Source organism: Camellia sinensis, chromosome 1 (assembly GCF_055761805.1).
Source record: "Camellia sinensis isolate YWXY chromosome 1, ASM5576180v1, whole genome shotgun sequence".
Taxonomy (NCBI): domain Eukaryota; kingdom Viridiplantae; phylum Streptophyta; class Magnoliopsida; order Ericales; family Theaceae; genus Camellia; species Camellia sinensis.
In genome coordinates this window covers 57,765,494-57,779,019 of record NC_138961.1, presented here as the reverse complement: position 1 = coordinate 57,779,019, position 13,526 = coordinate 57,765,494, and the positions used below count along the sequence as shown (strand labels likewise).

The 13,526-nt window shown below is 33.3% G+C and overlaps 1 protein-coding gene across 2 annotated transcripts in view; it reads left to right on the top strand.

Annotated features, from left to right (window-relative positions):
- Window positions 1-335: 335 nt before the first annotated feature.
- The window catches only part of TPR9 (Tetratricopeptide repeat (TPR)-like superfamily protein), a 32,222-nt gene continuing 19,031 nt past the window's right edge, over window positions 336-13,526 (top strand). The window contains exons 1-4 of one of the 2 annotated variants that reach the window (XM_028225051.2): window positions 336-533; window positions 652-786; window positions 5,405-5,491; window positions 8,317-8,388. In XM_028225051.2, the coding sequence (XP_028080852.2) occupies window positions 405-533; window positions 652-786; window positions 5,405-5,491; window positions 8,317-8,388 (423 nt within the window). In that variant the 5' untranslated portion in view covers window positions 336-404. The remainder of the gene's footprint in view (window positions 534-651; window positions 787-5,404; window positions 5,492-8,316; window positions 8,389-13,526) is intronic. The other variant, XM_028225052.2, reaches the window with a different exon arrangement.

Sequence of the window (13,526 nt, the reverse complement as noted above, 5' to 3'; positions counted from 1 at the left end):
ATATTTGTGATATATTTTACCACAACCTTCCTTGAACAGTGATTTTTCCTATGTTTTCTCACCTCCCATTTTAGGCCAAGTTTGGAAAGACTAAATAAGTGTACTTTTTGACTTTTTATGAAATATGGATTAAGTTTGGGTTGGGTTTGAAGTGATGTGTTAGAGAGGTGATGTGACTTAAATAAGATGATGTGATTTAAATAGGATAGTGACTTTTTGACTTTTTGAATTTTTTAAGAGTTGCCAAACTTGATCTTAATCAAAGAAAAAAAATAAAAATAAAAAATCACTATCCATCCAAACATACCCTAAAGCCCGGTTAAGACCCAACGTTGAACCCCTACCCGGGTTATCTTCTTGGACAGCTTCATTCCACTTTCAAGTCCAGTTCTTCCCAAACAACAATGGAGAAGCTCAAGTCCATGGTTCTCAAAACCCTTCAGCTCCAGATTGCTGAAACCACTCCCCATGACCTTCCCTCTACCTGTTCTTCTCTCCTCCACTTCTTTCTTCAACAACCCATGTTTCACCAAGTAACGATTACTTCCATTTATTTCACATATTATGTACTATATTCACATGTATTTATGTATGCCTATTTGTGTATGAATGAACCCATTTTCTAAAAATGGGTAATTTGTTATTTGACAGACAGTTGGGGATTTAACAGACCCAGAAACTTCTCTCTGTCGGAAGAACAAGGAGGCTGCTTTGGAATCGAAGCGCAAGGGCAACGAGTGCTTCTCCAGAGGAGACTACTCGAATGCTTTGAGTTTTTACTCCCAGGTCACACATGATCTTCTGGATTCATGTTTTTTTTTTTTTTTAAATGATTGTTTCATGTATCTGGGTTCACTGAAAGATGTATGATCTGTTCAAGTGAATAAATTTACTATTACTATACTAATTCTCATTGAAAGATCACGCTTTAGTTGAATTCATACAAGCGGTACACTTTTCGCGATTTACAAATAGTGAGTAAACAATTTTTAGTTACACTTGCACATATGAGAGTTGTGTAGTGACAATGTCCATGGCATGACAATTCCTTTAGGCTGTGTTGCGTTCATGAATTTGGAGAGAGATTTGGAAAAAGAAAGAAAAAAGGCATGTGAAATTTAGTTATATTTTATTTACATTCCACCTACCTTTTCCCTTTCTCCTTTCCAATCCAAATCCTTTTCCAAATCCAGGAACCGAACACAGCCTTAATAATTCTATTAGATACTGTAGTAAGGGTATGGACATTCTTTAATTCAATTTTCACCCTACACCCATCAGTACGTTATGACATCAATTGTAGTTTTTGAAGCAAAAATTGCTCGACACTTCATTGTATTTGGAAGTCTAAATGGAGCAAACTAATATTTGGTTTCCATGTGTAGAATTTTTTGCTTGAAGGATCTATGTTCCTTTTTTGTTTTTTCGATTGAGAGAGGAATTTCATTTTTTCTATTGATTATTTTTTGCAGTTTTAATAGGTTGTGATTTTTTGATTGCATGGCATGTCCCTCTTTCTTGATTGTTGTTCTTGTTGATACAATTTTTCTCATTAAAAAAAGAAAAAAGAAAAAAAAGTGCAAGAGACATGTATGGAAACCTTACAGTTAAAATGCACTACAAAGCCTAAGCAATGGAGGCTGGCTTACGTTTTATTTGGGTATGTCTCTTGGGTTATCTTTGAAAGCCAAAGTTGTGTGGGGCCTTCCTATGAAGAGATTTGAAAGGAGCTTTGCTACCTGAATGAACTGTATTTATCCAAATGGAGTAGTTTGACTTCGATAAAGTACACTATTTCTAGTCTCCTCACTTATTTTATGTGGGTGTTTGGGAAGTAGGTTTTTTTGTAGGTTTTTTTAGTTGTAAGATATTGTTGGAGAATTTTTTTTTGTGTTTGGGAAGATAGTTGGGTTTTTTTTATGGTTAGATGTGATATTTGTGAGAGAAAAAGTGAAATGATTTTGGGATTTGATGTGATATTTTGTTTGGATTTTTTTTTTTTTTTTGGTTTTGTAACCAATTTGTCTTTTAGTAAAAAAAAACAAAAAAAAAAAAAACCAAAAAATAAAGTTCCCAAACACCGCCTATGTCTATCTTCAATATCCCTTGCTTGTGGTCAAAAAAATAAAAATAAAAATAAAAAAATCCCTTGGTTTATGGTAAGGGAGGTTCGAGAAATTGCCAACTGACTTCCTATGGGGAGGGTTTGAGGAAAGAATTTAATTATCACATGGCGGGTTGGACACAATATGCTTGCCTATCCGAATGGGAGGCTTGAGAGTTTGCATGTTAGAGGGGTTTAACAAAGCTTTTTTGAGCAAATGACTTTGGAGGTTTACTTTGAAGAACAATTTTCAAAAATGTAGTACACAAACGTGGGGGCTATGCATAAAATATAGGTTTATATACTTATTGTATGTTATATATATGAATATTTTACTCAAAGATAACAAAATATACAACATAATACTAATATCTAGAGTGTAAAAGAGAGATTGATAGATATAGGTTTATATTTTTGTTCTTTTTCATTGGATTCTAAGGGTTTTAAACATAGTTGTCAAATCGAGATTCGTATCGTGAATCGAAATGACCTTGTACCGAATCGTGAATCGAATCGAATCGTGAATCGTAAAGATTCGGTCACTTTTTAAAAATTACTTAAAAATATATATTTACACATTTAGATGTTAAATATATCTTGTGAATATGAAATATTTAGACTTAAATCAATAAAAATGTTATTTTGAATGATAATCACGTATTTTAATAGGTAAAAAGCTAACAAAATTCTTATGTAAGATCACCATCATACTTTTTTTCTTTTTAGATATTTCTTATCAACCATTCTTAATAAAAATAATAACCAAATAAACAAATTATCAATTTCTAAAATAACAATAATTAACAACGATATTGATATTTGGACAATAAGCATACATACTTTTCTAAGTAACTAAAACATTTTCAAAGATATAACTGACCTCACATATGTAATATTCAATTATATTCAATTTAATAAAATAGCAATAAATAATTCATAGTGTAACTTTAATCTTAAACATCTTTAGAAGATATAATATGATTTTTCAAAGGGGAAAAAAATGAGAAGAAATGTTAAAAATATGTTGGGTCTGACTGAATCTGATTGGATTTTATTGAAAACTTCATGATCACTAAAATAATAACAAATTATGTATATATGTTGATTATTTTGGTATTAAACACTATTAGAACTTGTATTATGTCATTTTCACTAAAAATATGGAGAAAGAAATAGTTGAAAATATATCAGACACAATAATTTAAAAAATTAAATGAATCGTAAAAAGTGAATTGAATCGTGAATCGATTGTGAAATCGTGCGATTCATTAGAGATTTACTTCCAAAATAGATTCACCTATAGATTCGTATCGATTTTGCAAAAAATTCGAATCGAATCGCAAATCGAATCGCGAATCGTAAGATTTTGATAACAGAGAGATTCACCTATAGATTCGTATCGATTTTGCAAAAATTATGAATCGAATCGTGAATCGAATCGCGAATCGTAAGATTCTGATAACAGAGGTTTTAAATATAGACTGTTACATATCGTATCGGCTTTTGGCCTTCTGATGCTGTTATTCACTAACATATCAACCAATACTGTCTCATATCGACCCATATATGATTGTACCACCAATGAAAATACATACCCCGATATTGTTATTTAAAACCATTATCCTAACTTATTTTTTTGAACTTGTAATGCAGTTGATATGTGTCTAGGTTTAATTTTTTTATATAAAAATAATAGGACACATTTGTACTTGCGTCGGACCATGTTGGGAAGTATCCGATGAATGTCTGTGTTTGACACGTGTCTGACATGGGCACACCACCTTCTTAGAAGTATTTTTGATTCTTAGCTGATTTGATGTGTTTGTTAATAGGAAAATGCTATACACAATAGCAAATATTACAAACTTTTCTTACTAATTGATGTGACGTGTAGTTGTGGAACTTTGAAACCTGAAACATGACCAACTTCAATAATATGATAGGTCATAGGTGTCACATCAATGAGTACAAAACTTTTGCAAGATTTGTTAGTTTGTAAGTATAACATTACTTTTTTTTGGTATTGTATTGGTTATGATGTTTTTAGTGGAAGAGCTTTTATTTTGTTAGGGGAAGAGCCTAAGAAAGTCGAATAGGAAGAATTGGTTTATGCTATCCCGTGGGCTTTGTGGACATAGGAGATCTTTTGAGGATATTTAGTTATCATCTTTGCACAGTCTAGAAGTATCTTTATTCCTTTATTATTATTATTTTATTTATGTTTGATAAATATATTCCTTTTGCTATTATTATTTTTTGATTGGGAGATAATTTCCCCTTTTCTATTTAGTCTTTTGTACTGTTTATAGGAGACCTGTACATGCAGGCAGATGTTTAGTTTCCAAGATTTGGCCTTTTGAGTGTACAGGGCTTGCCCCCTCAAGGCATTTTTATTGATGTACTTTTTTCTCATAAAAAAGGGGTTAGAATATACTACGTGCATCTTGGCCTTGGGGTGAACTAGGAAAGAGAAGCATTAGGATCAAGAGAAAGAGAAATGTTATGGCCCTCCTATATGTTGTGAATTCGTGATCTTCCAATGGACTAGTAGCTTCTTGAAAGCATAAACAATTAGGAGATGGAAATTCAAATTTGAGACCTTTATTTGCTATAAATTTTAAGCAATGTGGCTAGCTAGTGTTGTAGGGTGTTGGTTTTCTCTTTTGATTGACTAGTTCATTTAGCTTTTCTTGCCCCATTTTTTTTATTAGCGCTGGTTTTGAAAATAGATAATATTTGACTGCCTAAACAGTGAGTAATTTAGGGTTTTAAGGGTTAAATTGAAGGCTAATAGGTAGGGAAAGGGATTATGGTTGATTTGGGGATGATTGGATAGGGTTTTGACGTTGAAAGCGCCTTTTTAGAGGGCTGTGAATAGTAACCAGAGAATAGTAACTAGGGTATGTGCACGAAGAAGAAGAAAAAGAAGAAGATGATAGGTTTAGGAATCAATCCTAGAATCCCTCAGGCTTCTCACCTATTGTTTGATTACATCACACAATCCATAAAGGAGCTTCAAACGCTCTAAAAATTCTCTAAAATATTAATTCTATTAAATTAGAAGCATAAAATTTAGCCTTCCTTGAACTTCTTGTATTCTACATCATGTTAATGCTTGATCACTGTTGGCATTGTTGGACTTTGAGCTATATAACTAAAACCTCTATCCTTATTTATTTCTTCTTTTAATTTAGTATGTTAATAATGATGAATGTTCTATATCTTTTGTCTTTTGTTTATCTATTTAGTGGGAATTTTAGCTACATTCTCGTTGTTATACTCTCTTGCATACGTGAACAGGCATTGCGTGTTGCTCCAACAAGTGCTAATGACACCGAAAAAAATCTTGTGGCCATGCTATATGTGAATCGAGCATCTGTATTGCATGTGAGTTTGATTTATATATTCATGTGTTTTTAATGTATTGGTTTTACTATTTACCGTTTAATTTCATGAGATATATTTGTTTTTATATAATTCGTTTGGTTGTGTGTACTACATGATATTAATTTGGTTGTTGGAAACTGTGAGTGTGCACTGACCTGATTTCAGATAACCTCAGGGTAGAAGTTTGTCTTTGAGCGTTGGTGTAAAATTTTATGTATGATTGGGGTTATTAACAAAGTCCTATGGTTTTTTAATGCATGCTTGTACACAATTTAAAATTACTTTTGACAAAGGCCTTTGATGGGGGGTCAGCCCCTAGAAGTGTATGCTAGAAGGCAGAAAAGGGAAAAAGATATTTCATCAGGGGTGTTTTGGTAATTTTTGAGATAATAGATAATTTGTTTTTATTTTCAGAGGGTAACTTGGAACTTTTGTTATTTTAGGATCCTGATTAGGTAGGTGTTTGTTGGGGAGGATTCTCAAGTCATTCTCTTATTTTGAACATGTTTCATAATTGGTTTTGGATATCCTTTCCTACCTAGTAGGATTTTAGGAAATCCTGTGTCTAGTAGTAGTGGTAGTGGTAGTGTTAGTGGTAGTAGTAGTAGTAGTCGTCGTCTTGTACTAATGTATTGGGTGGGTAGATTGTAGCGACAATTTTGCAAATTCTATGAAGAAAGTTTCTACAGATCTTGCTTTCATTTAATGATGAGATTCTATCAGTGGTTTTTAGGTGAGATTTCTAGAAGGCTTTTGTGAGTTTCTAAGGCATATCTTTCATTCTTGTACTTCTTTTCCCTTTCATTCTCTATATTTTTTATTTCCAGCAGCTCTGTGCATTCCTAACAGCCAGTACCAGCCATCCTTGCAGCTCAAATCTAACCCTCAATGCCTTAGCTTTTCAACCTAAAACTTAATACCCAATCCTCAATGCCTTAGCTTTTCAACCTAAGACTTAATATCCAATCATCCTACGAACACAACCCTTATTTCCTTCAATTGTTTCCTCAGCTTAGAAAATCCTGCAAGCTTAACTTTAAATTTCCATACTCAAAACAGCCCTAAATCTCAACCAAGTTAATTGTTAAACCTTTATCTGACCCTAATTCAGCTTCTCAACCTTAAACCTTAAAAGTTGAAAGTGTAGCAAATCCAATTGTGGGACAGCCTAAAATTTCTAATTAAAGGCTTGTTCTGCATCGAACTTTCTGCAAATTTTGAGCACAGTTAATTGTGGTATGGTGATCGAGCTAGGGAGGTTTCAATGGGAATAAATCTTGTGGAAGCCCTTGCTAAGGTTCTTGGTTGTAATCGCAATATGATATCTAAGGAAAAAACACCTGCTGCTGAGAGATTTTGTCAAGCAAGTGGCGATTAATCGAAATAAAGGGGAATTCCTGCATCTAACAATTGCATAGAAATCAACATGTCATTGTTGAGAATGAAAAGAAGTATGATGCAGCCAAAGCTTTCAATAATAAATTATTGTGGAAGAAAACAGCTGTAAAATGTAAGAAGTTTGGTGTTATTGCTTTCTATACAAAATTCCAAAGAGGTCCATGGTTTATGCGGGATATGGGCGTGTGTCTTGTCAGGGAAAAAGAAGGAAAAAATGCAGAAGATTTCTACAGTGGAGGGAAAATCATGAGCACATACTGGGCCTACTGGCTACTTTCCCACGTTCTCAGTGTAGAAGGAAATAAAAACCATCCACATATCCCTTAATCTCTGTTGTAGTTCTTGGGGGATGAGGACAGATGCACAAGTAAAGTACATCAGATAGCTTGGCTTTGCAAACCAGAATGAATGAAGTTATTGGCATGGTAAAAGATAAGGCATTCTCGTTTTACTCAAACACAACTATATTGTCGAGAAGTGTCTAAAAGATAAGGAACTTCTGCAGGGCCAGCTTTAAGCTTAAGAACATTTACTTACATTTTCTGGCTAGTAGGCCACTCTGTGTTTTTTCTTATTGGATATTTTCTTTCTTCCTTAATTTTTTGTTATTAGACAATTTTTTGATGGAAGCATCTTCTTTTGAGCCATAACTCCAGTAGCTGCTTATCAGGTGCAACCAAAATGCACTTTAAAAAACTTTGACGCAAGTGCATGCTGCCTGACGTAATAAAACAGAAACTCAAAATGCACTTACCTACCCTCTCTGAGGGTGCAAAGACTTGTGAGAAATCACTTTTTCAATCCTGTCACCTATGCATTTTTGGGAACTTCTTCTGTCCTGTTAGTGCATTGGCAGACCTTGACCCCTGTTATTTTGAGGTCATATCTAGTAGTCGGAGTTTTCCTTGATAGTGCATAAAATCCAACAAATTCTTTCTACCAATGTGGTCATGTACCCAAGAATAGTATCTTGTTCAAGCTCTGTTCAGTTAGCTTCCTAACTCAGAACTTGTACTTCAACTCAGCACTTTTAGGCTAGAGATGAGTTTAAAAAACCAAAACTGGACTGAGTTGGGGCTGCTCATTTAGTTTCCTGCAGCGTGCATACATACTATTCACAAGTATGATATGGAATGATTATATGTGTAGAAGTTCAAGGTGAGAAGAACACCTTAACATTTTTGGATGACTAAAACAAAGATGTAAAGGCAATAAATGTGCTTGTTGATATGCTTCCAATATGCATTGACAGACTAGCAAAGGTTATAAAACAGTGTGTCCTCATTACGTAGATGGAATCTGACCTTGATCTCTAATATTTTGTCTCTATAAAAACCAAATTACAAAATGAGGAATTTTTTGTTATCAGCTTCAAAGTTTGTTCAGAGCTTACATTGACTAAACCATGTCTTTGATCTTTCCTTTAGAGAATGGGTCTTCTGGTGGAGTGTGTACGAGATTGCAATCGGGCTCTTGTAATTTGTTCGAGTTATGCAAAGGTAAAAAGCTTTTGTTATTTAACTGTGCTTTTGGTTATTTGCATTGTGATGTTACACACTGGGAATGAACCTTGTCTTACCATTAGTTTCATGCAATCAATTGCCTGGGACTTTTTAGATATTATGATTACTGTTATAAAAAAAATTAAAAAAATTCCAAAAAAAAGTAAAGGAAGAAGAGGGAGAAAATAAAAAATAGAAAGAACAAGAAAGAAAAAGAATCATAATAGTGAAAACATCAAAATTTTATCTTCTTTTCTTATTTGTCTGTTGTCCGTTTTCCAATATAGAATTATTGGTGCCTAAAATATCAAAAGTACTTGAAGGTGTTTAACAATTTCTTCATTTATAAGCCCATCGGCGGAGCTAGGATTTTGGCTCAAGGGGGCAACATTGAATTGAAGTGGCTTTAGCACGATTTACCACAATCCAACTGAACACAATTTTCAGTTGGTGGTAGGATGACAAAAGATCAATGTGATTCCAAAGCTATATTTTAGAGTTGTGCTCAAATTAACGAATCATTTTTTACTTTTTGTTATTTTTTTTTAATTATTAATTCAATTTTCTATTCAGTTTCTGAACATGATGATCATTATAATTTAAAATGTAATCACATGTCTCAATAAAAGATGATAAAATTACATCAAGGTGCAGGCACACAAAAAGAGAGATAGAGGGGGATATGGAAAAAAAATGAGAGAAAAGAGAGAATAATTTAAAATTTGTAAGAGATTTTTTCTTTTATTTATCAAAATGAAACATTTAATGTGGCAAATTGCAGAGATTTTGTTGAAAAGAAAAAGTAAAGAAAAGAGGAGGTATAAAGATTTAAGGGACATACTTGCTGATAATTCAGAAAAGAGGAAAACAACGATAGTATATTAAGCATAACTAATAAAGGTTACAAAGTGAAATATATATCTAAGCTAAACAAACCCTAAAAATATCATCAAAGACTAAACTACCCTAATAATTAATAATAATATCCAAAACATATATGCTTAACACCGCCCCTCAAACTCATGATGTGACGGTAGGAAGCATCGAGAGTTTGTCAAGCAGAAAATGGAAGTGCAAAGTCGTATGAGACTTGGTGAAAATGTCAGCCAACTGCATAGTAGATGGCACAAACGGCAGGGACAAAGTACGAAGTTGAAGATGATGACGCACAACATGACAATCAATCTGAAAATGCTTAGTCCGCTCATGGAAGACAGAGTTATGAGCAATCTAAATGGCACTCCGATTATCACAATACATAGGAGTAGTAGCAGAAAGTGAAATACCAAAATCAACAAGCAACCATCGCAACCAAACAATTTCAGCAATAGTAGTAGCCATAGCACGGTACTTAGTCTCAACAGAAGAACGAGAAATAACTGTTTGTTTCTTGCGCTTTCAAGAAATAAGGGAAGTACCCAAAAACACACAAACACCAGTAGTGGACTTACGATCTATAGCATCACTAGCCCAATCAGCATCAGAATAGGCACAAAGATCCAATGATAAGGTAGAGGGGAAAAGCAAACTCTGATGCAGAGACCCATGAAGTTACCGTAAACTACGAAGAACTGCAGCCCAATGAACCGTAGTAGGAGAGGCAACAAACTGACTAACAACATGGACAACATAGGCAATATCAAGACGGGTGACAGTAAGATAGACAAGACTGCCAACAAGAACACGATACAAAGTAGGATTAGACAGAGGAACCCCATCAGTCGAAGTATAATGCATATTAAGCTCAAGTGGAGTGTCAACAGTGTGAGTATCAGTCAAACGAGCACTCTGAATGACCTCTAAGGCATATTTGGACATAGAGAGAGAAGATAGCATTCAGGAGAAGAAGCCACCTCAATCCCTAAGAAATACTGAAAAGGACCAAGATTCTTCATCTGAAAATGACGATTGAGGTGACCTTTGAGAGCAGAAATGCCATCAAGATCATCACCAGTGTCAAGTGATGATTATGTCATCAACATACAATAGAAGAATAATCCTACCAGCAGAAGTAGAGCGAAGAAAGAGAGCTGAATCATGATCACTAGTGTGAAAACCCAAAGCAGATACAACAGTAGCAAATTTCTCAAACCAAGCACGAGACGCTTGTTTGAGACCATATAATGCTTTGCGCAATTTACACAGAGCCAGAAGGATGAGGAAGCCCAGGAGGAGGAGCTATATAGATCTCTTTAGTCAAATCACCATTCAAGAAGGCATTCTTGACGTCCATTTGGAAATGGACCAATGGCTAACAGCCGCAACAACAATCAAAGTACGAACAATGGTCATTTTGGCAACAGGAGCAAAAGTCTTCTCATAATCGATTCCATATTCCTGAGAAAACCCTTTAGCAACCAAACGAGTCTTATACTGTTTAATGGAATCATCAGCCTTGGTTTTAATTTTATAAACCCAACGACAACCCACAACATGGTGACCAGAAGGAAGGGAAACAAGGTTCCAAGTGCCAGTAGCATGCAATGCAGAAAGCTTCTCATTCATAGTGGGTGTTTGGGAAGTGAGTTTTTATGTAGATTTTATTAGATGTAGGTTTTTATGAGATAAAAAATTTTTAGTGTTTGGGAAGATAGTTGGGTTTTTATGTGATTGGATGTGATGCTTGTGAGAGAAAAAGTGAAATGATTATGGGGTTGGATGTGATATTTTGTTTGGATGTGTTTTTTTTGGTTTTGTAAAACTTTTGTCTTTTAGTGGAAAAAATGAGAAAAAAATTTGGGAACTTGCTTCCCAAACACCACCATAGCCTATTGCCAAAGAGGATTAAAAACAGCCTCCTTATAGGAGGTAGGTTCAGAAATACAGTGAATAGAAGCCAAAAAAGAATAGAATGTAGAAGAATAGCAAGATTTAGAGAAACTAAACCAATTAGGAGACTTACGATTTCCTTGAGAATAGCGAGAAGCAGGAGCCTCATCATCAACAGCTGATGGGTCTTTAACCAAAGGAGGGAGAGCAGTAGTAATTGTAGATAAGTCACGCTTTTTCCGACGAACATAAGTATGAATTATAAGAGGAGAAGGAGAAGGAGAAGGAGAAGGAACATCAGAAGACACTGAGGAGGTGAGGAAGACAAAGTGGGAAGAGAGGAAGAATAGAGGTTACGGCATACGAATCAGAAGAATGTTATTAGGAAAGGGATCAAGATAAATAAGATCAGATCGAGAAGCAGAAGCCGAGGTAGATGGGATGGAAAAGAAGGGAATATGTTTGAGAAAGACAACATGACGAGAAACATAGAGACATCTAGAAGAAGGATCATAGCAGTGGTAACCCTTTTGATCTTCACCATACCCAAGAAAAACACATATAGCAGAACGAGCAGACAACTTAGTGCGTTCAGCACGAGGAAGAAGGACAAAACAAGTACAACCAAACCCACGAAGAGAGAAGCAATCGGATAGTTTGCCATGTAATTGTTCAAATGGAGAGATACTAGAGGTTACTTGGGAGGGGATGCGATTAATAAGATGAATAGCTGTAAGAATAGCCTCACCCCAAAAGGAACTAGGAACAAAGAAGGAAAGTAATAAAGAACGTGCTGTTTCCATGATATGACGATGCTTACGTTCGGCCACACCGTTTTGTTCAGGTGTTTCAGTATAGGTAGACTGCTGAAGAGTACCATCAGATTGTAATAATTGAAGAAAGCTAGTATCTTGATATTCCCCACCCAAGTCACATCGAAAACATTTAATAACAACAGTGTATTGTGTATGAATCATCGCACAAAAAGTAGAAAAAATAGAAGAAAATTCAGACCGATGTTTCATAAGATAAATCCAATGATGACGAGTATAATCATCAATAAAGGACACATAATATTTAGAACTCCCTTTAGTAGGAATAGGTGCAAGACCCCACACATCAGAATGGACAAGATCAAAAGGAGTAGAAGAAATAGTAGTACTTTTATTAAAAGGTAAAGTTGTAGGTTGCGTTTGGTAGAGTTTTGTAAATATGATTTGAGAGTATGAGTTGTATTTTGAATTTGTGAGTTGTGGAATTATGATTTGAGTGTAGAAAATTTGTTTGGTTATGGTTTTTGAATAGAGTGTTGAATTGAGTATGGAATTGAGCTTTGAAAGTTTGATTTGACATGTGAAGTAAGAAAATTTGTTTGGTTATGAGTTTTGAAAAGAGTTTTTAAAACTTAATTCAAATTATTATAACTCATAACAAAACACATTACTTTCACACTATTGAAAATTTTGATCAACACTCATAACCAAACTCTTTTTAAAATTCAATTAAAAAAAATTATTATTGACAGAAAATAACATTAATCAATTTTTTAATTGAAAATACTACAAAGGAAATAATTTTTTTTCAAAATAAATATTCAAAAAATTTAAATCATAAATATTTAAATAATTTAAATAATCTACAAAATTTAATAAGTAAAAAATTAAAATAAATATTCAAAAAATTTAAATCGTAAAAATTTAAATAATTTTAATATTCAAAAATTTTAAATAATTTAAAATGTTAATATTTTAAATTTAAAACAACTCCACACTCAAATTGTAACCAAACACGTAAAACAAAACTCAATTAAGAAATTATTTTTAAAACTCATAACCAAATACATAATTCGAAACTCCATACTACTTTCATAACTCTACACTTAAATCGTAACCAAATACATAACAAAAAAATTAAAATATTTAAATTTTTTTTATAAAATAGAGTTTGAATTTATTTTTATAAAATATTTTAAAATTTAAAAAATTAAAATCGTAATATTTTGAAATTAAAATATTTAAAAATATTCAAAAAAATTAAAAAATTAAAAAAATCGTAACATATTTAAATATTAAAATATTTAAAATTTTAACAAAATTAAAATATTGATTTGAATTGAGTTTTGAATTATGTGTTTGGTTATGAGTTTTGAAAAGTAATGATTATGTTTTGAATTGAGTTTTGAGAAATGGGTGTAGAATTATGATTTGAAAGTTCTACACAAACAACACACTCAAATCAATAGGTAGAATTATATTTTGAGAGGCTTACCAAACGAAGCCGTAAATTTTGCAAGTTTGCAACGACTACAATTTGAAATATTATGAGTACTACAATTTCCCAAAACACCAGTTGAAACTAAATATTGT